Here is a 20,834-nt window from a genome sequence, read left to right as displayed (position 1 = left end):
GGATCAGACTGGTGCCTCAGCAGTGACCCCAGCCACTGCAGAGACAACACTGGATCCTTAACCCACGCCATAGTGGAAACTGTGCCAGGCTGCATCCTTGGCATGTGGAAGTTCCCAGGCCAGGGATCGAACTCAGCCGCTGCAGTGACAGCACTGGGTCCTTAACCTGCTCTGCCACAAGGGAACTCCTACCACATCCTGATTTTTTCTTTTTTTTTTTTGAATTCAGGTGTAGTTGGAGTTCCCATCATAGCACAGCGGAAACGAATCCCACTAGAAACCAATCCCATGAGGTTGCAGGTTTGATCCCTGGCCTTGCTCAGTGGGTAAAGGATCTGGCATTGCCGTGAGCTGTGGTGTAGGTCGCAGACAATGGCTCGGATCCTGCATTGCTGTGGCTGTGGTGTAGGCCAGCAGTTGTAACTAGGATTTGACCCCTAGCCTGGGAACCTCCATATGCCCTAAAAAGCAGAGAAAAAAAACCAAACAAACAAAAAGAGAGGTATAGTTGATTTACAATGTTGTATTGAGTTCTGCTATACAGCAAAGTGATTCAGTTACATATATATATATATATATATTTTTTTTTTTTTTTTGTCTTTTTGCCATTTCTTGGGCCGCTCCCGCAGCATATGGAGGTTCCCAGGCTAGGGGTCAAATCGCAGCTGTAGCCACCAGCCTACGCCAGAGCCACAGCAACGTCTGCAACCTACACCACAGCTCACGGCAATGCCGGATCCTTAACCCACTGAGCAAGGGCAGAGACTGAACCCACAACCTCATGGTTCCTAGTTGAATTCATTAACTACTGCGCCATGACGGGAACTCCTATATATTTTATTTTATATTCTTTTCCAATATGGTTCATCACAGGATTTTGAATGTAGTTCCCTGTGCTATACAGTTGTTGGTTATCCGTTCTATATATAATAGTTTGCATCTGCTAACCCCAAACTCACAATCCATCCCTCCCCCGCCCACCCTCCTCCTTGGCAACCACAGGTCTGATGTCACATCCCGATATCTGTCGGTACCCAGGTCCTCTTCTAGACTTTGTATTCTGTGCCATCAAGTTGCTTATGTAACTTTACTCCCAGTTTTAGATTTTGAAGCTGTACACTATGTTGAATCTTTATAGCACCGTGGTTAAGAGTGTGGACTCTGAAACAGGTCCCCTGGGTTTCTATCTTCGCTCTCCCCTTCCCTCAGACCGCGAAGTACGGTAACGCTAAGCTCCTGGCCCTGCTGAATCTGCTTGGCTACCAGTGACCTCCCTCCACCCACAGCAAAGCTGGTTTGGCCTGGTACCTGGGACCCCTAGGGATCCTCCTTGGAGAACAGACTTGGAGAGAAAATGCTCCAAGGAGGCAGGGATGTTGGGGTGAAAAAGGAGGGGGAAGAACTGAACTGTTCTTCCCACTTCAGCGCGAATCGTTAGGTTTCAAAGCTCTTGGGAAGCGGGAGTGCGGGGGAAGGAGGCTCCCTTCAGAGAGAGGCCAAGAGAGCCCCCCCAGATGGGAGCATCTCCAGGGCAAATTGCCTAAATCACCTTCCGGCTACAGTGAAATGTTAAAGCGACGGTGGCTCCCACTGACCCTCGCATCTCGTCCTCCCGTCGCGCGCCCAGGCTGCCCGTCACCCCCACCCCCAAGCGCTCGCAGAGGCGACCGCTCTTGGGTCTTAACCAGACTCGCGCGTCAGTGACGGGTAAAGCGGGGTGCGGTAGTCCTGGTCCCTCTCCCGGAGTCCGGCTTCCGTTCCCCGGGTTCCCACCCCTCCGCCTCTGGACGCAGACCTCGGAGCTTCCCCTCCCATCTCCCTTTCTTTCTAGGAATTGAGGGATCCTGGCCTCCCCCGGCGGGTGGAAGGGGCGGGGTAGTTGTAGACAACCAGAGGAGCCGCAGTCCCTTGGCCCTCTCGCTGCCTCCCCGCTCCACCCCCTTCTCTCCCCTCCATCGGTTTCGGAAGGGCCCACCCTGGAGACAACTACTTCCCCTGCCGGGGATGGGGGCTGAGGCCGGTGGGGTTCGGATGCGGTAGGCGAGTCCTTCACTGGCCGGCGGCTCCGCGGTGGCCTCCTGGTACTCTCCCGTCTCGACCAAAGAGTTTCTTAGCTGGCTCTCAAACAGGCTGTCGCTCCTTTGTTTCTCTGAGGGCCTGGCGGAGAATAGACAGAGCAGGGGACACGGAGGCCAAGAAACATCAGGTGCACAGATCCTGACTGGGTCCGACTGGTGACAGAGACTATTATCTGAGGCGGGTGCACCCTGGGCTGACACTTCCCTGGGGTGAAAGGAGAGGGGGCATCCCCAACCGGCAACCAAGTAAATTGCAGGTAAGAACCCTCGAAAGGGTGACAAGGGACTGGCTGCGGCTGAAGGCAGGGGCGGGAAGCTCTGGGCTATTCCTGGAGGACCCTGGGTGCTATGCTAAACGGGGCTGTGAGGCATCTTCCAGAAGATTTAAGCAAGCGATAGATTTGGTCGTGTTTATATAGTGACTCTGGAATATTAAGTAGCCATTAAAAATTATATTTTTAAAGAATGCTTTATTACATAGAAAATACTCAGGATATACTCATGACATAATGGATATCTATGTGTGGTATATCCATGGTATATATACAATATATCTCCAATCTTTAAGAAACGCACATATATTAATATACAATTATATACTATACATTACATTTAACAGTATATCCAAGGTATATGATCTATAATCATAGCTAATTTGTAAGAAAAATACTTACAGGAGTTCCTGTCGTGGCTCAGTGGTTAATGAATCTGACTAGCATCCATGAGGATGCAGGTTTGATATCTGGCCTTTCTCAGTAGGTTAAGGATCTGACATTGCCATGAGCTGTGGTGTAGATCTCAGACGCGGCTCAGATCTGGCATTGCTGTGGCTACGGTGTAGGCCAGTGGCTACAGCTCCAATTCGACCCCTAGCCTGGGAAACTTCTGCATGCCACTGTGCGGCACTAAATAAATAAATAAATAAATAATGGTTATCTTTTAAGATTGTGTAGGCACCTAATTAGTTTAAACTAAGATCTCAAACTTAAACCAAGAGGAGGCCAAATGGTGCCCTCTTGCACATAGCATCTTCTCAAGTCCAGGTTTAAATGACCTCGATTGTGTGCTGCTCTGCTCCAAGAGCTGGCTCTGGTCCCCACACTGCCCATTGAGGCTGGAAGGCGTTTGCAGGGCAGGATGACTGTCTCTCTGGCTGGAGTCTGTGCAGTGGGCTCTAGAATGGGTTGGGGAGGGGGGGAGCAATTTTTCAAACCAGAACTGGAAACTGGTTACCCAACAAGAGCTATTCTAGTGAGAGTTGTGGGAGTTGTGATCTGAATGCCAAAATAGCAACATTTCCAGATTTCAGCAGTTGATGGAAGCGTTCTAATCAGGACTGCCCCCCAGATGGGGCCTATTGGGGTCATTACACTGGGCAGGTGAAAGGACTTTTGTGTGTAAGGTGCTTGTAATAGAATCTTAAAAGATCTCTAGCGAGCGCGAACTCCACATCAGGCACCACAACAGGGAAGTGACAAAGTGAGCAAGGTTGGTTTTCCGGAGGAAGTCTGATCTGAGAGGAGACATCAGTGCTAAGTTGGAGTTATCTGGATGAGGGAGGATGGGAAGGAACAGAAGGAAGGGCATTAGTGTGAGAAAGAGCAGCCAGAACAGTGTTCTCTACGAATTTCCATGCACATGTATAAACACTTATATACTTTTTTTTCGGAGTTTCTGCCTTGGCTCAGTAGTTAAAGAACCTGACTAGGATCCATGAAGATGCGGGTTTGATCCCTGGCCTCAGTCAGTGGGTTAAGGATCCAGCGTTGCCATGAGCTGTGGTGTAGGTTGTACATGCAGCTTGGATCTGGCGTTGCTGTGGCTGGGGTATAAGCCGGCAGCTGGAGCTCCGATTTGACCCCCTAGCCTGGGAACTTCCACATGCCGAAGGTGCGGCCCTAAAAAGGAAAAAAAAATCTATAGAACTGTACATTCAAAAAAAGAGTTAAGTAATGCATGTTAATTTTAAAAAAAAAGAAAGAAACTTTTTTTTCTTTTTGGCCACACCACCGGCAAGTGGAAGTTCCCAGGCCAGGGATCCAACCTGCGCCATAGCAGCGACCTGAGCCACTGCAGTGACAACACCGGATCCTTAACTGCTGCCCGGAGAGGGAATTCCAGAAACATGGTTTTTTTCTTTGTGAACTTTTTTTTTAGGTAAATGGCATTTTACATTTTATATTCTGACTTAGTGTGTTTTAATGACTTTATTATGTTTTTGCACCTGTATATGCTTTTATTATAAAATATAATACATATACTGGAGTTCCCGTTGTGGCGCAGTGGTTAACGAATCCGACTAGGAACCATGAGGTTGCGGGTTCGGTCCCTGCCCTTGGTCAGTGGGTTAACGATCTGGCGTTGCCGTGAGCTGTGGTGTAGGTTGCAGACGCGGCTCGGATCCCGCGTTGCTGCGGCTCTGGCGTAGGCCTGTGGCTACAGCTCTGATTCGACCCCTAGCCTGGGAACCTCCATATGCCGCGGAAGCGGCCCAAAGAAATAGCAAAAAGACAGGAAAAAAAAAATAATAAAATAAAATATAATACATATTGGAAAAAAGTGTACAAAATAAAAACATTCAGCTGAATGATTTTTTATAAAGCAAATTCCCCAACCATCCTATTCAAAAAAAGAGAACATCGCCTATATCCTAGAAACACTCCCTTGAGCCTCTCCTAACCACCAGTGCCTCCTGCCCTGCTCCGATACTTATGGTCGTCACTTCTTTGCTTTTTATTTTACCACCTCAGTGTGCACACCTAAATACTTTAATTTTGCTTATTTTTTGGACTTTGATATAAACAGAGTAATATGATATGTAGTCTTTAGAATATAGCTTCTTTCACTCAATGTTATGTTTTTGAGATTCATCCATCTCGTTAAGCATCGTCGTAGTTCATTTCTTTACTGTGCAGTAGTCCATTGTACTGGCTCTTTCGCTCCATAGTCATGCTACTGTGATAGATTTCTGGACTGTTTCCTTTTGGGGTTGTTGCAAGCAATGCTGTTAAGAAAAAGGTGTCCTTTGGTGCATATGTAGACTTTGATACCTATGCAATTACACCTAGGAGTGAAATTGCTGTTCATGAGCTATGTATACCTTCAGTCTTAATAAGTAATGGCCAGCCCATCTCTCAAAATAATTTTTGTCAGTTTCCATTCAACAGCAGTGCATAAGATTTCCCGTGACTCCTCATTTTTGCTGGTATTTGGGAATTCTTATTCAAGCCAGTCTTGTCTTAAATTACCATTTCCTTGCTGTTGAAATAGCTTGAGGACTTTTTCACATGTTCACTGGCCAATTGGAAAAGCACTTTGGAGAAAGATCTCAAGTTTCCTGAGTGTTTTTTGATTGGGTTATTTATATTTTTCTGATTACTTTGGAGGAGCTTTTTATAGATTCTGGACAAAAGCCCTCTATCAACTATATGTGTGGCAACTCTCTTCTACTCTGTAACTTCTGGCTCTTTCTTTTTTTTGTTGTTGTTGTTGTTGTTGTTGTTGCTATTTCTTGGGCCGCTCCCGCGGCATATGGAGGTTCCCAGGCTAGGGGTTGAATTGGAGCTGTAGCCACCGGCCTACACCAGCACCACAGCAATGCGGGATCCAAGCCGCGTCTGCAACCTACACCACAGCTCACGGCAACGCCAGATCGTTAACCCACTGAGCAAGGGCAGGGACTGAACCCGCAACCTCATGGTTCCCAGTCGGATTCGTTAACCACTGCGCCACGACGGGAACTCCCTCTTTTTTATTCTTCACATGCATAGTCATATCTGTAAATAATGACAGTTTGACTTCTTTTTTCCAAACTTTATACTCTAAAAAATCTTACTATACTGTCTAGGACCTTGTGCCAATTATCTGTTGCCATCAAAATGCTGTACAACACACTACCTCAACATTCAGTGCCTCAGAGCAACAAGAATTTATTATTATATCTCATGAGTCATTAGGCTGGGCTCAGCAAGTATATGAGGGGATTGACTGGCTTTTGATTGATCTCACCTAGTTTGAGCTGGGACCACTGGAGTGATTCAGCTCTGATTTATATTCTCATTTTCCAGCAGATTAGCCTAGACACATCCTTATGGTGACAGCAGAAGTGTGACAGAGCAAGCAGTAACAAGGAAGGTCTTTCGCAGCTGGGGCTCTGAATTGGCACCCCGGCCCAGATTTGAGGGATGGGAAAGTAGATTACAGCCTCCCTTAGAGAGAGGATCTGCAGAATCATGTTGTAAAAGGGGTAGATACAGGAAAAATGGAAGACTTGGGGCCATAAATGCTGTTAATCCACCCAAACTTTAAATTTTATTTGACTAGAGGGGATTGTAGTGGACATTTTTGCCTTATTATTGAGCTCCAGGGGAAAGCCCTCAAAATTTTATTGCTAAATCTGATATTTGCTGTAAGATTTTTTTTTTTTTTTTTTTTTTTTAAGGGCTGCACCTGTGGCATATGGAGGTTCCCAGGCCAGGGGTCCAATTGATGCTGCAGCTGCCGGCCTACACCACAGCCACAGCAACACCAGATCCGAGCCGTGTCTGTGACCTACATCACAGCTCACAGCAACGCCAGATCCTTAACCCACTGTTCAAGGCCAGGGATTGAACCTGCAACCTCATGGTTCCTAGTCAGATGCCACGATGGGAACTCCGGATATTCCTTTTTAGTCCTAGTTTCCTAAGAGTTTTTTAAATGAATGGTTATTATCAACCCCACAGTACATTGCTATAATCGTGGCTTTAAGCAGTCCATGGTGTCTTCTTTTTGTCTATGTATTCACCTCTTCTCGTGGTCATCATTCCATCTTGCATGCCTCTGCTCCATCTGGGATAATTTTTCTTCAGCCAAAAGGTTTTCCTTTAATATTTTGTGTAATACAAGTCTACTCATGACAAATACTCCCAACTTTTGTCTGATAGCTATTATTTCACTTTTTAATATTTTAAGGTGAAATTCACATAGCATAAAATTAGCATTTTAAAGTGAAAAATTTGGGAGTTCCCGTCATGGCTCAGTGCTTAATGAAGCCGACTAGCATCCATGAGGATGTGGGTTCTATCCCTGACCTTGCTCAGGGGGTTAAGGATCCGGCGTTGCTGTGGCTGTGGTGTAGGCCGACAGCTATAGCTCCAACTCGACCCCTAGCCTGGGACCCTCCATTTGCCGCAGGTGTGGCCCTAAAAAGACAAAAAAAAAAAGTCTGGTATCTGAGACAGGTCCCTTAAAGTCTGCTATTCTTGGTGACCCCAAGATTCCCTCAGGAGTTAGTGGCCTATAAGAAGAAAGTCATGGAGTCCCTTGAAGAAATATCAGAGGACGAGGTCCCCAAAGAACACAAGACTTCCTCGACCCCATCCTGGAAGCTCTCGGCCAAGGAGATTCTGGCCGCCAAGACCCAAAACTACTTTGCTCAGACTAAAAGAACCGAGAACGTCTTGGTCCAGGTGGCCTTCTCCGTTGGGCTAAGCAGCATATGGCGTTTCCCATACCTGTGTCATCGGAATGGAGGCGGTAAGGCCATGGGCCCGGATCCTGAGTTTGGGAAGAGTTTGAAGGCTGGAAGCCTAGACTCCAAGGCCCTGGGGGCGGAGACAATTGGAGGGGAGGCTCCCAGACTCCCTGAGGATGAGGAGGGGGGCCAGAACTCCTGGCTGCCTGAGCTCCGCTCCCGGCTCCCCTCTTCAGGCAGCTTCATCCTGATGTACTTCTTCATGCTGCTCCTGTTCGGGATTCCCCTCTTGTACATGGAGATGATCATGGGGAAGTGGCTGCGTGTGGACAACATCCGGGTCTGGAAGCAGCTTGTCCCCTGGCTGGGTGGCATCGGCTACGCCGGCTTACTGGTGAATGAGGGGCGGGGGCCAAGAGGCATCCTCGCTCACCCCCCCGCGGTCTCCAGGTTTCCTATCTCCACCTGCCCATCCCGCCCCTCAGGCCCCATGTGTCCACCCCCAGGTGTGCACCTTAGTGAGCCTGTATAACAGCAGCATCGTCACCTGGAGCCTCTCCTACTTGGGCAACTCCTTTGATCATCCCCTGCCCTGGAACCAGTGCCCACCGATGAAGAGCACCAACGTTACCGGTGAGAAGAGGGAGAGAGAACGCACTGGCAGAGCCGAGGGAGGCAGGGGCACCCCGGAGCCAGACACAGGGTGTGAGATCTGAAGGGGAGGAAGAGCACAGGCGGACACCAGGCGAGGTGGTACCTAAGCGCCTGGGTCCTCCAGATGTCACCTGCCTTCGGACGGTGTCCCACCAGTACTTCTGGTACCACCACACCCTGAATGCCTCCAACAACATTGAAGAAGGGTTTGAGGTCCTCGTCCTGAATCTCAGTTTGGGCATCTTTGCGGTCTGGCTCCTCCTCTTCTTAATCTTGGTTACAGGGCTCAAGATGTCAATGCAGGTAAGCCACCCTCCTCACTGATCCCACTGCCACCTCACCTGTGCAAGTCCAGAGACCCTCAGGCTCCTGGCCCCACACCACACAGCTCTTCTCCAACCCCCATGACCCACCCACCTGCCCAGAGGGTGAGCTCTGATGTGAGCACCCAGAATCTCCAGCAGGGGTCCTAAGGAACAGGCTGTGCTCTCCCTAAGCAGCTGTCAACCGCTCCTCTTGCAAAGAACTGCTCTTCACCTACCCTTGGCATGGAGGAGCCCCTGTACCAAGCCGACTCCCCTGCCCCATCCCTCATCTGCATGTCACTGCAGGTAGGGACCTGCACGGAGCCTTTTAGATGGAACCACAGCCTCACGCCCAGAGCCTGGCATACTCCACCTTCCTGCATTTCCACAGTGCCTGTTAACCCCTAGTGCTTCTAATTGAGAGTACTTTAGCCAAAGTTTCTCATTGAGAGTATTTTATCCCGATCCATACTTCAGATCCAGCCCCCTGGAGCCTGGATATTTTCCTTCTGTGGAAAAGTTGTTTCAGTGTTTATTAGCTCATTTTGGTTCACTTTACCTGTACCTTCTGGCCCCATATCTATGCAAGCAATCCACGCGACTACCATGCATCCCCTGGGGCCCACTCACCATTTCTTTGCCGCCTTTAAAACAAACCGTTTAGGGGTTCCCGTTGGGGTGCAGCAGAAACGAATCTGACTAGGAACCATGATGTTGTGGGTTCGATCCCTGGCCTTGCTCAGTGGGTTAAGGATCTGGCATTACCATGAGCCTGTGGTGGAGGCTGCAGATGTGGCTCGGATCCCACATTGCTGCGGCTGTGGTGTAGGCCAGCAGCTTTAGCTCCAATTCATCCCCTAGCCTGGGAACCTCCATGTGCCAAGGGTGTGGCTATAAAAAGCAAATAAAATAAAATAAACCATTTACACAAAGGCAGATTTTACTAAAGGCTTAGTAAAGCACCCTGGGAGGGAGGGGGGCCTTCCCTCCCTTATCCCTGAGCAAAAAAAAAGAAGAAAAAATTTAATTCCTACTAAACATGTTATTTTCCCCCCAAGTCTCTCCTCTATTTCTTTCTTCCCCCTTCACCTATGAAGTTGTTCTCTGCAGCCTACAGCCTCAGGGGCTCCTCCCCCCTTGGCAGTTCCTGTCCCTAAGCTCACAGATAGGCCATAACACCAAGGCCCAGGAACTGACCAGCTGCACCACAACGTAAAAGCAACCTTGACCGGGGGCCTCGTTCTTCATCCTTGAGCAGCTGATGGGTGGATTTTCCCCAAAAAACAATATTATTGTCTCCCTAGAGTAACCCTCCCATAGCTCCCCCCCCCCTTTTTTTTATGTCTTTTTAGGGCCACACTGGTGGCAAATGGAAGTTCCCAGGCTAGGGGTCCAATCGGAGCTGTAGCTGCTGGCCTATGCCACAGCCACAGCAACACAGATCCTTAACCCACTGAAGGAGGCCAGAGATCCAACCTGCATCCTCATGGATGCTAGTGAGATTCATTTCTGCTGAACCACAGCGGGAACTCCACTTCTTGTTACCCCTGGGCCACTCTGACACTGCTCGCCTCCACGTCTCGACTCCTGCTGACCTGCAGTCCCCCTCGAATGCTCGCCTCTGTCCCATTCCCCCATTCTCTTCTCCTGACCTCTGGTTTCTGCCCCGACCCCCCTGGGCAGATGCTGGTGTTCTCAGTATTACTGCCCTACATCACGCTCCTCTGCTTCCTCATCCGAGGGCTCCTCTTGGAAGGTGCCACCACCAGCCTCAGACGTATGGTGACCACAGAGGTGAGGCGGCGGACTCCAAACCTTCCCCCCTGACGGCTGCCCAGGCCTTCTCTGCCTCTCCTTCCCCTACGTCTTCTTTCCTCCTGCTCCCCACCTCCCCTCATTCCCCCTGTCTCCCACCCAGCCTGCCCCCTCTGCCAGCTCCCACCGCCAGACTCCTCTCACCCACTCCCACCCACAGCTCTCGGCCTGGGCCTCGCTGGACCTGTGGTGTCAGGCAGGAGGCCACGTGCTCTACTCCCTGGGCCTGGGCATGGGCACTATCATCTTATTCTCCTACGACGCTGGAGGTGACAACTATGCCCAGGTGGCCTCTCTGGTGGCCCTGGTCAACCTGGTGACCTCATTGCTGACCACATCCATCATCTTTATAGTGCTGGGGTTCTGGACCACCACCAGTGGCCACGCCTGTGTCAAGCAGTGAGTACTCGCATTCCCGCAGGTCCAAGAAGAGGTCCCCCTCCCTCTATCTTAGCAATCCCCCAGCCTCATGACCTTCACACTCAAGCCTTTCCAATAACAACAGCAATAATAACAGCACTTCTCTTCTCAGAGAAAACAGCCAAAAAGGAATATTTTAATATTCATCACTTTATAGATAAGAAAATAGTCTCAGGAGTTCACGCTGTGGCGCGGTGAGTTAAGAATCCAACTGCACATACTCTGGTTGCTGCAGAGGTGCAGGTTTGATCCCCTGCCCGGTGCAGTGGGTTGAAGGATCTGGCATTGCCACGGCTACAGCATAAGTCGAAGCTGTGGCTTGAATTCAATCCCTGGACTGGGAACTTATGCTGCAGGTGCAGCCATTTAACAACAAACAAACAAAAAATCACTTCCCATTGTGGCTCAGCGGTAATGAAGCCAGCTAGTATCCATGAGGATGCGGGTTTGATCCCCGGCCTTAATCAGTGGGTAAGGCAGAGCAAAGTCTGTTCAATCTTTTTTCTCCATCTTTGAAATGACCTTTTCTCTTTTTTTTTTTTTGTCTTTTTTTGTCTTTTTAGGGCTGCGCCCATGCCTATGGAGGTTCCCAGGCTAGGGGTTGAATCGGAGCCATAGCTGCTGGCCTACACCACAGCCACAGCAACGCCAGATCCGAGCTGCGTCAGCATCCTACACTACAGCTCACAGCAATGCTATATCCTTAATCCCCTGAGCGAGGCCAGGGATCAAACCTGCGTCCTCATGGATACTAGTCAGATTCGTTTCCACTGCGCCACAACGGGAACTCCGGCCCTACTTCTAAATAAGATCCCATTCTGGAGTTCCCGTTGTGGTGCAGTGGTTAACGAATCTGACTAGGAACCATGGGGTTGGGGGTTCGATCCCTGGCCTTGCTCAGTGGGTTGGGGATCCCGTGTTGCTGTGGCTGTGGTGTAGGCCGCTGGCTACAGCTCTGATTAGATCCCTAATCTGGGAACCTCCATATGAAGCAGGAGCAGCCCTAGAAAAAGCAAAAAGACAAAAAAAAAAAAAAAATCCTATTCTGAGGTACTGGGGAGGTTAAGACTTCCAACATATGAATTTGGGAGGGGTGGGCACATAATTCTATCCATAACACTGAGGAATTAGCTACTACAAATGTATCATCTGCCCCTCAGGTGGGATGCCCAGGGCAAGTCACCCAAGTTCATGTGGTTAGCTTCCGGTTCCTGCCCTGGCTTCTCAGCTGCACTCACCTGGGGCAACTCCCTTTGCTCTCCATCCTCAGTGTCCCCCTTTGCTGATAGCAGAGGGGCCAGTCTCTTCTCTGCCACCTTTCCTCTCGTCTGCTTCTCCTTCAGGAGTGTCTCCAAGCTGATGAAACTAATAGAACAGGGGGTGCTGTCTCAGGATGCCATGCCCCCGGAAGACATCCTGCTCCTGCCCTCCCTGGACTACCTGGACTGGATCAGCAGCCTCCCAGACCACCTCCAGCACCAGATTGTCTACTTCTCCCCCTCCTGCAGCATCAAGGCGCAGAAGGAGAAGGTGTGCCTCCCGCTGGCCCCAGAGGACCCTGGGAAATGTATTTTCCGGGGCCTCGGGGGCTGCCTATGCATCTTCTGAGGCAGGGAACATTTATAATCACTTTTCCACCACCGTTTTGTATGTGACAGGGCCTAAACTGTTATTCTCCTGGGATTCTCACATCACCCTGAGGATCCTTATTTATTAGAGGAGGAAACTGAGGCCTCAAGAGATTGAACTTGTGTAGCTTATGAAACCAAGAAGGGCAAACACTCAGCACTCTGGCCACCCATCCACCCCTCTGTGCCTCACTCCTCTGCCCAAGACAGACGTGGCTAATGGATCACTGCACCAGTTCCCGCCCCCATCCAGTCCTGCCACAGCCTCAGAGCCCTTCTCCCCCACAGTTCATGGAGGGCCCCGGCCTGGCCTTTGCAGCCTTCTCCCAGATCATCTCATTGTTCCCTGGTGCCTCTTTCTGGGCCATCCTCTTCTTCATGGGCCTGCTCATCATAGGGCTGAGCACCTTGATGAAGCTCTTGGAAGGCATCGTCTCTCCCATTCAGAACTCCATCTCCATCTTCAGGGATTATCCCAGGATGCTCTCAGGTATGGGGCTCCTCACCCCAGTGACCACCTTGCCCTGGCACCCCTCCTCACCAGGCCACCCCCAGTCTCCAGGGCTCACTTTGACCCCTGACCCAGCCCTACACACAGACCTCAGTGGGGCCAAACCTGCCTCTGCCTTAGCCATCATCTGCTTGGGAGGTTTTCTGGGCAGCCTCGTCTTCACCAGTCGTGCTGGCAGCTACGTCATGTCATTGTTTGACGACTACCTGGTCCCAATAAGCATCATCATCGTTGTGGCCTTCCAGAACATGGCCCTGGTCTGGATCTACGGAGCTAGGAGGTGACGTCCAGGCCCTGGGATCTGCCAGCCAGGGACCCCATCCCAGGTTTTGGGGGGAAGGGGGGGATGGGGGCATGATCTGCTCTCTTAGCCCTTCGCACAGCAGGACGACCCAGCTGAGGGTGCAGGGGTGCAGGAGGGCCTACCCCCCCAAGGGCTCCAGGCCCTGGTGGTTACAGTTGGGCTCCTTCCCAGACTTCGCTGCCCATGGCCCCCACCCCAGGTTTCGGGAAGAGCTGTTCAGTGAGCTAGGCCACCCTCTGTGGCCCTTCCCCACATTCCTGTGGTGCTACGTGACGCTGCCGGGGCTGCTGGCCCTCCTCGCCCTCTGCCTGGTGCAGTTCTACCAGAGCACACACCTCTACTACATCGCCTGGGACAGCAGTGCGGTGAGACTCCCCCACCCTGGCCTCCAGCCCCCACCCTGGGGACCCCTTGTCAGAACCCCTCTGCCAGGACCCTAAGTCTGGGCTCCTGGCCTCCCTGGGGACCCTTTGACCGGCTCCCCAGGCCCGGGGAAATCTGATCCACAGCATCACGTGGACTGAAACCCCACCACCACTGCTTCTTCGTCCCTTCCTCTGCCCTCAGAGCCAGGAAGTAAAACAGCCCTACCTGCAGAGGACTCTGGGCTGGGTCACCTTTCTCAGCATCCTCACCTTTCTGCCAATCCCAATCCACCCACTTCGCCAGTGGTGGTGCCTCCCGGACTGTATGGCCCCTGATCCCTTAGAAAATCTAATGTCCAAGAAGATGACCTTGGTGTCCCCCCAGCCGGTACAGTGGCCTAAGCACCACTCGAAGTCCACCTTCACAGAAAGAAAAAGCGACATGTCATCAAGAGGCTTAAGTCTGCCCTTGTTCAGGGGGCCGAACTGGGGCTCCTGGCACTTCAGCCCGGCCTCAAGTAGGAGTGGGAGTTCTTCCTGGTTCAGCCTGCCTCTCCCGGCCTCCATGACATCGGCCTTGTCCATTAGGAGTGCCAGCCTCCCCGCCTCCAGGCAGGTGAGCCCAGTCTCAACAGCCATAGACAACAGCAACGAGGGCAGGGAGGCCAAGGAAGAAAATGCGAAAGAGAAATCTAGTCAGTAACTAGAACACCACCGGGTTTTTCCCAAGGCAGCAAACCTGGCCGATAACTGGCAGCATTAGTGACTGTTTGGCTACAGAAATAGTTGGTTCTGCCAGCAAGGGGGGGGGGGGGCAGGGAACAGGAAAAACTTGCCTAGCAACCGATGACATCACTCACCTGACCTTGGAAGGAAGTGGTCCGCCTACGAGCGCCTTCCTCCCCTGGAATGGTACCACCTCAGCGACGTGGAGCACTGCTCTGGAACAGCGGAACTCAGAAGGAGCAATCTTCGCAACTGCACATGGGACTGGCCCTGGTGCCCTCTTCCTCGCGAAGTGGGCACCATTTTGCTCGGATGGGATGGGTGTCACAGCACCTTCCAAGACCCAACCTTCCCAGTTATCCTGGAGATGGATAGTGTGTTCTCTCCAACTTCCCACATCCGCCACCAAACTGGATCGGTAGGGTGGCTCACTTCTCCGGGGCAGCCCTCTCAGAATGAGGCTGAGATGACAGGGCCATGGGTCAATAAATGGGTCCAAAGGGACCCCACGCACAGGCTAGGGGCACAGTGTTCTTCTGGTGAGCAGCTCAGGCATCAACCTCCTCCGACACACGTACCCTCCAGACCACCAGCCTCTGGCAAACCAAGCGTCTAATCTGGTGACCCCAATTTCCCCCTCCCTTTGAGACCCCTCCTTGTCTGGGAGTTGAGCTAAACTGTGGGGGAACAACTTTGCAGCTCTCAGTATCACTCAGATCTAGAAAGTGTGTTAATCCCTAAATCTAAATCCGTCATTGGTGACCATACTCAGCCTATCCCATAACTCTGATCTCACTGCTCCTACCAGGAGGGAGTGTGCCTGGAACATCTAGATCCTCTCCAGCGGTCCAGCGGGCCTCCCTCCCACCTGGGTAGGGTTCCTCAGCCACTTGGGCATGAGAGGTGGGTTGCCTGGTTTCCATGGGCTCAGGACCAGAGAACCTGGAGAACCCGGGCTCTGTTAGGGTTGCCTCGGGAGTACCTAACGCTCTGCCTCTCTGAATGTCAAACAGTTACAGCAACACAGGTGGAGGACTGAGGCCCCTTCTAGAAGCTGCACCTCTTAGTGACTTCCTGGGCAAAAACTCTTCTCTCCTGCCCCCTACCCCCAAAGGTCATGACCTTGAGAATCCATGCCAGCTCCCCTTATCACCCACTCTGGTTCCCAGTCGCTTCTTGAAGCTTCACCTACTTTTTCACAGCTTTCATTTACCTCAAAGTCCTCTAAACATCTTTTATCACATTCCCCATCAGTGACAACTTTTGAAAAAAATACCGTCAACATATGTAGCAAATTTACCTGTGAACTGACATGCTACATACTTGATATCAGTAAAGTTTCATTTGTTTTGCTTATTGATTTTTTACCTTTTTTTTTCTAGAGCCGCTCCCACAGCATATAGAGGTTCCCAGGCTAGGGGTCTAATCGCAGCTGTAGCCGCCAGCCTATACCACAGCCACAGCAATGTCAGATCCGAGCCACATCTGCAACCTACACCACAGCTCACGGCAACTCCGGATTCTTAACCCACTGAGCAAGGGCAGGGACCGAACCCACAACCTCATGGTTCCTAGTCGGATTCGTTAACCACTGAGCCATGATGGGAACTCCCACCTTTTTTTTTTTTTAAGGGCTGCAGCTGCGGCATATGGAGGTTCCCAGGCTAGAGGTCTAATCAGAGCTACAGCTGCCAGTAGACACCACAGCCACAGCCACAGCCACGCTGGATCCCAGCTGCTCACAGCAATGCCAGATCCTTAACCCACTGACCAGGGACCAGGGATCAAACCCGCATCCTCATGGATACTAGTCCGGTTCATTACCGCTGAGCCATGACAGGAACTCCTGCCTACTGATTTAAAAAAAAAAAAAAAATAGATGTAGGAAGTTCACTTGTGGTGCAGCAGGTTAAGGATCCAATGTTACTGCAGCTGTGGTGCAGGTCCCAACTGCAGCTTGGGTTCGATCCCTGGCTGGGGAACTTTCATGTGCAACGGACTCAGCAAAAAAATAAATTAAAAAAAATTTTTTTTAAAAGATGTAAGTAGAAATTCTAAATTATTCTTCCTGCATTCCTGGTGTATTGGCTTCTCCAACTCAATTTTGAAAGCCCCAAAAAGGTCAGAAGCAGAGGCCCCCTGAGACGCAGCTCATGGCCTCTTGCCTCCTCGCTTCCCCTCCAGGGATCCTGGATCCTCGGACCACCCAATTCTGGGAACTGGAGGTGGAGAGAGTGGATTTGGTCTCCCTTCTTCCCTCCCCCTCCCTCTCCCCTCTGTCTCTCCTCCCCTCTCAGAGTCAGGATGGACCACCATGAACCAGTGCTGCCAAGTGTCTGGTGGGGTAAGAGAAAGGCCAGCATAGACGAGTCCTCCCTGCAGAGCTATAGTTGTGAGGTGGTGGCTTTGTGAGGCTGTGGGTGAGAAGTCCTGGCACAGAGGACACCTCCCCAGACACTGTGAGAAGCCCTGCCCCCTTGTTCATACCCGGACAGTGTGCTAACGGATGGGCCCTCGGCGGGTCTCCTCCTCTCACCTCTCCTTTCAGGAAGCAGATACTGTCGGAGGCTTGGAGAAGAGAAAGGATGGGTCTGCCGTCAAACAACCCATGACTGAGCTGGAGATAAAATCGAGGTCTTCAGTCTGGCATCCTTTCATTTTTTGTTTCCTCACCAGGTTAAATGCTTCTTGACCCCTGTGGCTAGGGTGCCAGCACGGGACCTCCATCCCCCAGTCTGAGGTGCTCCCACAAGCTTGAAGGGAGAGCCAAGGACATTTGCAGCGGCCTCTGCATATGGGGAGCTTGATGGCCTTGGTGAATGTGGGGTGGAAGTCTTGGCCCCTCTGCAGTAAAAAGGGCCAGATGCTAAATATTTTTGGCTTTTCAAGACATGGTCTCTCTGGCATACACTTGTCCTCAGGATTGGTTCCAGGACCCCCTCCCCGAGATGCTCAAGTCCCATAAATAAAATGATATCGCATTTGCATATAACCACACACTTTCTTCCCTTTCATTTTAAATCATCTCTAAATTACTTAACACCTAGTATGACATACATGCTATGAAGATAATTGTAAATACAATCTAAATGCTATGTAATATTAGCCGGTGTGGCAAATTCAAGGAGTTCTCTGGTGGCTGAGAGGTTAAGACTCCAGCATTGTCACTGCTGTGGTGTGAATTTGATCCCTGGTCCTTCCACATGCTTCAGGCATGGCCAAAACAAAACAGTAGCTGGTGTGGCAAATTCAAGTTTTGCGGTTTGGAACTTTCTGAATTTACCTTTTTCGATCCACGTTTAGTTGAATCCATCGATGTGGAACACATGGATAAAAGAAGGCCAACTGTGTTCTGTTATTTGAATTTTCACAACTCTTTAAGAATGTAAAAACCATTCTTAGCTCACAGGCCAGATTTATCCCACAACACCTATGGTTTGCCAACCCCTAATCTAGAGCCATGGCAGGCCTACAAGAGCATGCTGGTGACTGAACCAGAATTTGGTTTGACCTCCCTAGTTGGCCCACTCTGGGCCAGGCAGCCACTTAAAGGATGTAACTTCCAGGATGTCCAGCAGAAAGGTGACCACAGAATGGTCGGGGGACAGAATCCTAAAATTTCAAAACGGTCTAAAACTCCCCCACCCCTTAGATGTCAGGAGATCGATTATCCAGGAGGCAGCCACCAAGAGATGACACCTCTCTGGGGACACCCACATTTAGCCATCAAGCTGCCTGACCAGGAGGCGGTGAAAAGGTAGAGTCAGAAATCTATTTGAGGAGTTCCCGTCGTGGCGCAGTGGTTGATGAATCCGACTAGGAACCATGAGGTTGCAGGTTCGATCCCTGCCCTTGCTCAGTGGGTTAATGATCCGGCATTGCCATGAGCTGTGGTGTTGGTCGAAGACGCGGCTTGGATCCTGCGTTGCTGTGGCTCTGGCTTAGGCTGGTGGCTACAGCTCCGATTAGACGCCAGCCTGGGAACCTCCATATGCCGCAGGAGCGGCCCAAGAAATGGCAAAAAGACAAAAAAAAAAAAAAAAGGAAATCTATTTGAGTTGATTTTTTCAGGAGACGGTTCCAAGAATCAAGAACACCAGACCATTTAGACCATTTTGAAATCAAGAACACCAGACCATTTAGACCATTTTGAAATTTTAGGATTCTGTCCCCCGACCATTCTGTGGTCACCTTTCTGCTGGACATCCTGGAGTTCCCCTCGTGGCGCAGCGGGAACGAATCCAACTAGTATTCATGAGGATGCAGGTTCCATCCCTGGCCTCACTCAGTGGATTAAGGATCTGGTGTTGTGTGAGCTGTGGTGTAGGTCACAAACTTGTCTCGGATCCTGCGTTGCTGTGGCTGAGGTGTAGGCCAGCAGCTGGAGCTGTGATTTGACCCCTAGCCTGGCAACTTCCACATGCCATAGGTGTGGACCTAAAAAAAAAAAAAAAAAAAAAAAAAAGAGGCAAAGAGAACATCAGAAGTTCCCTGGTGACCTAGTGGTTAAAGATCTGGTGTTTTCACAGCTGTGGTGAGGTTTTGATCCCTGGCTGCAGGAACTTCTGTATGTTGTGGGAGTGGCTAAAATTTAAAAAGAAAATATTAAAAAAAAAATCTTTAGGGCCACACCTGCGGCATATGGAGGTTTCCAGGCTAGGGGTTGAACAAGAGGTGCAAGTGGAGCCTACACCACAGTCACATCAATGCCAGACCTGCACCACAGCTTGCAGCAACACTGGATGCTTAACCTGCTGAGCAAGGCGAGGGATCAAACCCACATCCTCAAGGACACTATGCTGGGTTCTTAACCTACTGAGCCACAAGAGGGACTCCCAGAAAAAAAGAGAAAAATCTTTAAAAAAAAAAAAAAACCAAAAAAACCTCCAAAAGAATAAAATACCTAGGAGTAAACCTACCTAAAGAGACAAAAGACCTGTACTCTGAAAACTATAAGACACTGATGAAAGAAATCAAAGATGACACAAATAGATGGAAAGACATACCATGCTCATGGATTGGAAGAGCTGATATTATCAAAATGACTATACTACCTAAGGCAATCTACAGATTCAGTGCAATCCCTATCAAATTACCAAGGACATTTTTCACAGAACTCGAACAAAATATTTTAAAGTTTGTTTGGAAGCACAAAAGACCCAGAATAGCCAAAGACATCCTGAAAAAGAAAGATGGACCTGGAGGAATCAGGCTCCCGGACTTCAGACTATACTACAAAGCAACAATCATCAAAACCATATGGTACTGGCACTAAGGCAGAAATATAGATCAGTGGAACCGGATAGAAAGCCCAGAATCGAACCCATGCACCTTCAGCCAACTCATCTATGACAAAGGAGGCAAGGATATACAATGGAGAAAGGAGAGCTTGTTCAATAAGTGGTGCTGGGAAAACTGGACAGCCACATGGGAAAGAATGAAATTAGAACACTCCCTAACACCATACACAAACATAAACTCCAAATGGATGAAAGACCTAGATATAAGACCAGACACTATCAAACTCCTAGAGGAAAACATAGGCCAAACACTCTCTGACATAAACGACAGCAACATCTTCTCAGATCCACCTCTTAGAGTATTGACAATAAAAACAAAAATAAACAAATGGGACCTAATCAAACTTCAAAGTTTCTGCACAGCCAAGGAAACCCTAAACAACACAAAAAGACAACCCACAGAATGGGAGAAAATCTTTGCAAGTGAATCGACGGACAAGGGATTCATCTCCAAAATTTATAATCACCTTCTGCAGCTCCATACCAAAAAAACAAACAACCCCATCCAAAAATGGGCAGAAGATCTAAACAGACAGTTCTCCAAAGAAGACACACAGATGGCCGAGAAACACATGAAAAGATGTTCAACATCACTCATTATTAGAGAAATGCAAATCAAAACCACTCTGAGGTACCACCTTACACCAGCCAGAATGGCCATCATCCAAAAGTGTACAAACAAGAAGTGCTGGAAAGGGTGTGGAGAAAAAGGAACCCTTGTACACTGTTGGCGGGGTTGTAAATGGGTGCAACCACTGTGGAAAGCCATATGGAGATTCCTCAGAAAACTAAACATAGAACTACCATTGGATCCAGCAATCCCACTCCTGGGCATCTCTCCAGAGAAAACCACGACTTGCAAAGACAGGTGTACTCCAGTGTTCATTGCAGCACTATGCACGATAGCCAAGACGAGGACACATCCTAAATGTCCATCGACAGAGGAGTGGATCCAGAAGATGTGGTACATATACACAATGGAATATTACTCAGCCATTAAAAAGAACGAAATAGGAGTTCCCGTCGTGGCGCAGTGGTTAACGAATCTGACTAGGAACCATGAGGTTGCGGGTTCGGTCCCTGCCCTTGCTCAGTGGGTTGATGATCCGGCGTTGCCGTGAGCTGTGGTGTAGGTTGCAGATGTGGCTCGGATCCTGTGTTGCTGTGGCTCTGGCATAGGCTGGCAGCCACAGCTCCGATTAGACCCCTGGCCTGGGAACCTCCATATGCCGCGGGAGCGGCCCAAAGAAATAGCAAAAAGACAAAAAGACAA

The 20,834-nt window shown here is 50.0% G+C and overlaps 1 protein-coding gene across 31 annotated transcripts; it reads left to right on the top strand.

Moving 5' to 3' along the window:
- The first annotated feature begins 1,606 nt into the window (after positions 1-1,606).
- Positions 1,607-17,253, top strand: LOC110261361 (orphan sodium- and chloride-dependent neurotransmitter transporter NTT5). Of its 31 annotated transcripts, XM_084961395.1 has the most exons (15): positions 1,635-1,707; positions 2,155-2,335; positions 7,336-7,595; positions 7,770-7,927; positions 8,040-8,166; positions 8,312-8,490; positions 10,176-10,286; positions 10,468-10,706; positions 12,071-12,257; positions 12,644-12,845; positions 12,987-13,146; positions 13,370-13,535; positions 13,921-14,151; positions 15,070-15,164; positions 15,275-15,617. In XM_084961395.1, the coding sequence occupies exons 3-15, from the start codon at positions 7,373-7,375 to the stop codon at positions 15,516-15,518; spliced, it is 2,322 nt and encodes a 773-aa protein (XP_084817521.1). In that variant the 5' UTR covers positions 1,635-1,707; positions 2,155-2,335; positions 7,336-7,372; the 3' UTR covers positions 15,519-15,617. The 31 variants fall into 31 exon arrangements, with proteins under 31 accessions (XP_084817541.1, XP_084817521.1, XP_084817534.1 ...); XM_084961408.1 differs by lacking the exons at positions 15,070-15,164; positions 15,275-15,617 and adding an exon at positions 16,938-17,253; XM_084961404.1 differs by lacking the exons at positions 15,070-15,164; positions 15,275-15,617 and adding an exon at positions 16,938-17,253 and having other exon boundaries at positions 13,738-14,151.
- The last annotated feature ends 3,581 nt before the right edge of the window (positions 17,254-20,834 follow it).

Source organism: Sus scrofa, chromosome 6, assembly GCF_054392235.1.
Source record: "Sus scrofa isolate SSC_HxYL_T2T_F1_AM1 chromosome 6, Sscrofa_HxYL_maternal_Yorkshire_Landrace_v2.0, whole genome shotgun sequence".
Lineage (NCBI taxonomy): Eukaryota > Metazoa > Chordata > Mammalia > Artiodactyla > Suidae > Sus > Sus scrofa.
Note: the sequence above shows the minus strand (reverse complement) of the source record. Positions and strands in the feature narration are given on the sequence as shown.

Coding starts and splice junctions, on each gene's coding strand:
- LOC110261361 (XM_084961390.1), top strand. CDS start 7,373: ATGGAGTCCCTTGAAGAAATATCAGAGGACGAGGTCCCCAAAGAACAC. Junction 8,491..10,175: donor GGCTCAAGATGTCAATGCAG/GTAAGCCACCCT, acceptor CCCCCTGGGCAG/ATGCTGGTGTTCTCAGTATT. Junction 10,707..12,070: donor GGCCACGCCTGTGTCAAGCA/GTGAGTACTCGC, acceptor CTTCTCCTTCAG/GAGTGTCTCCAAGCTGATGA.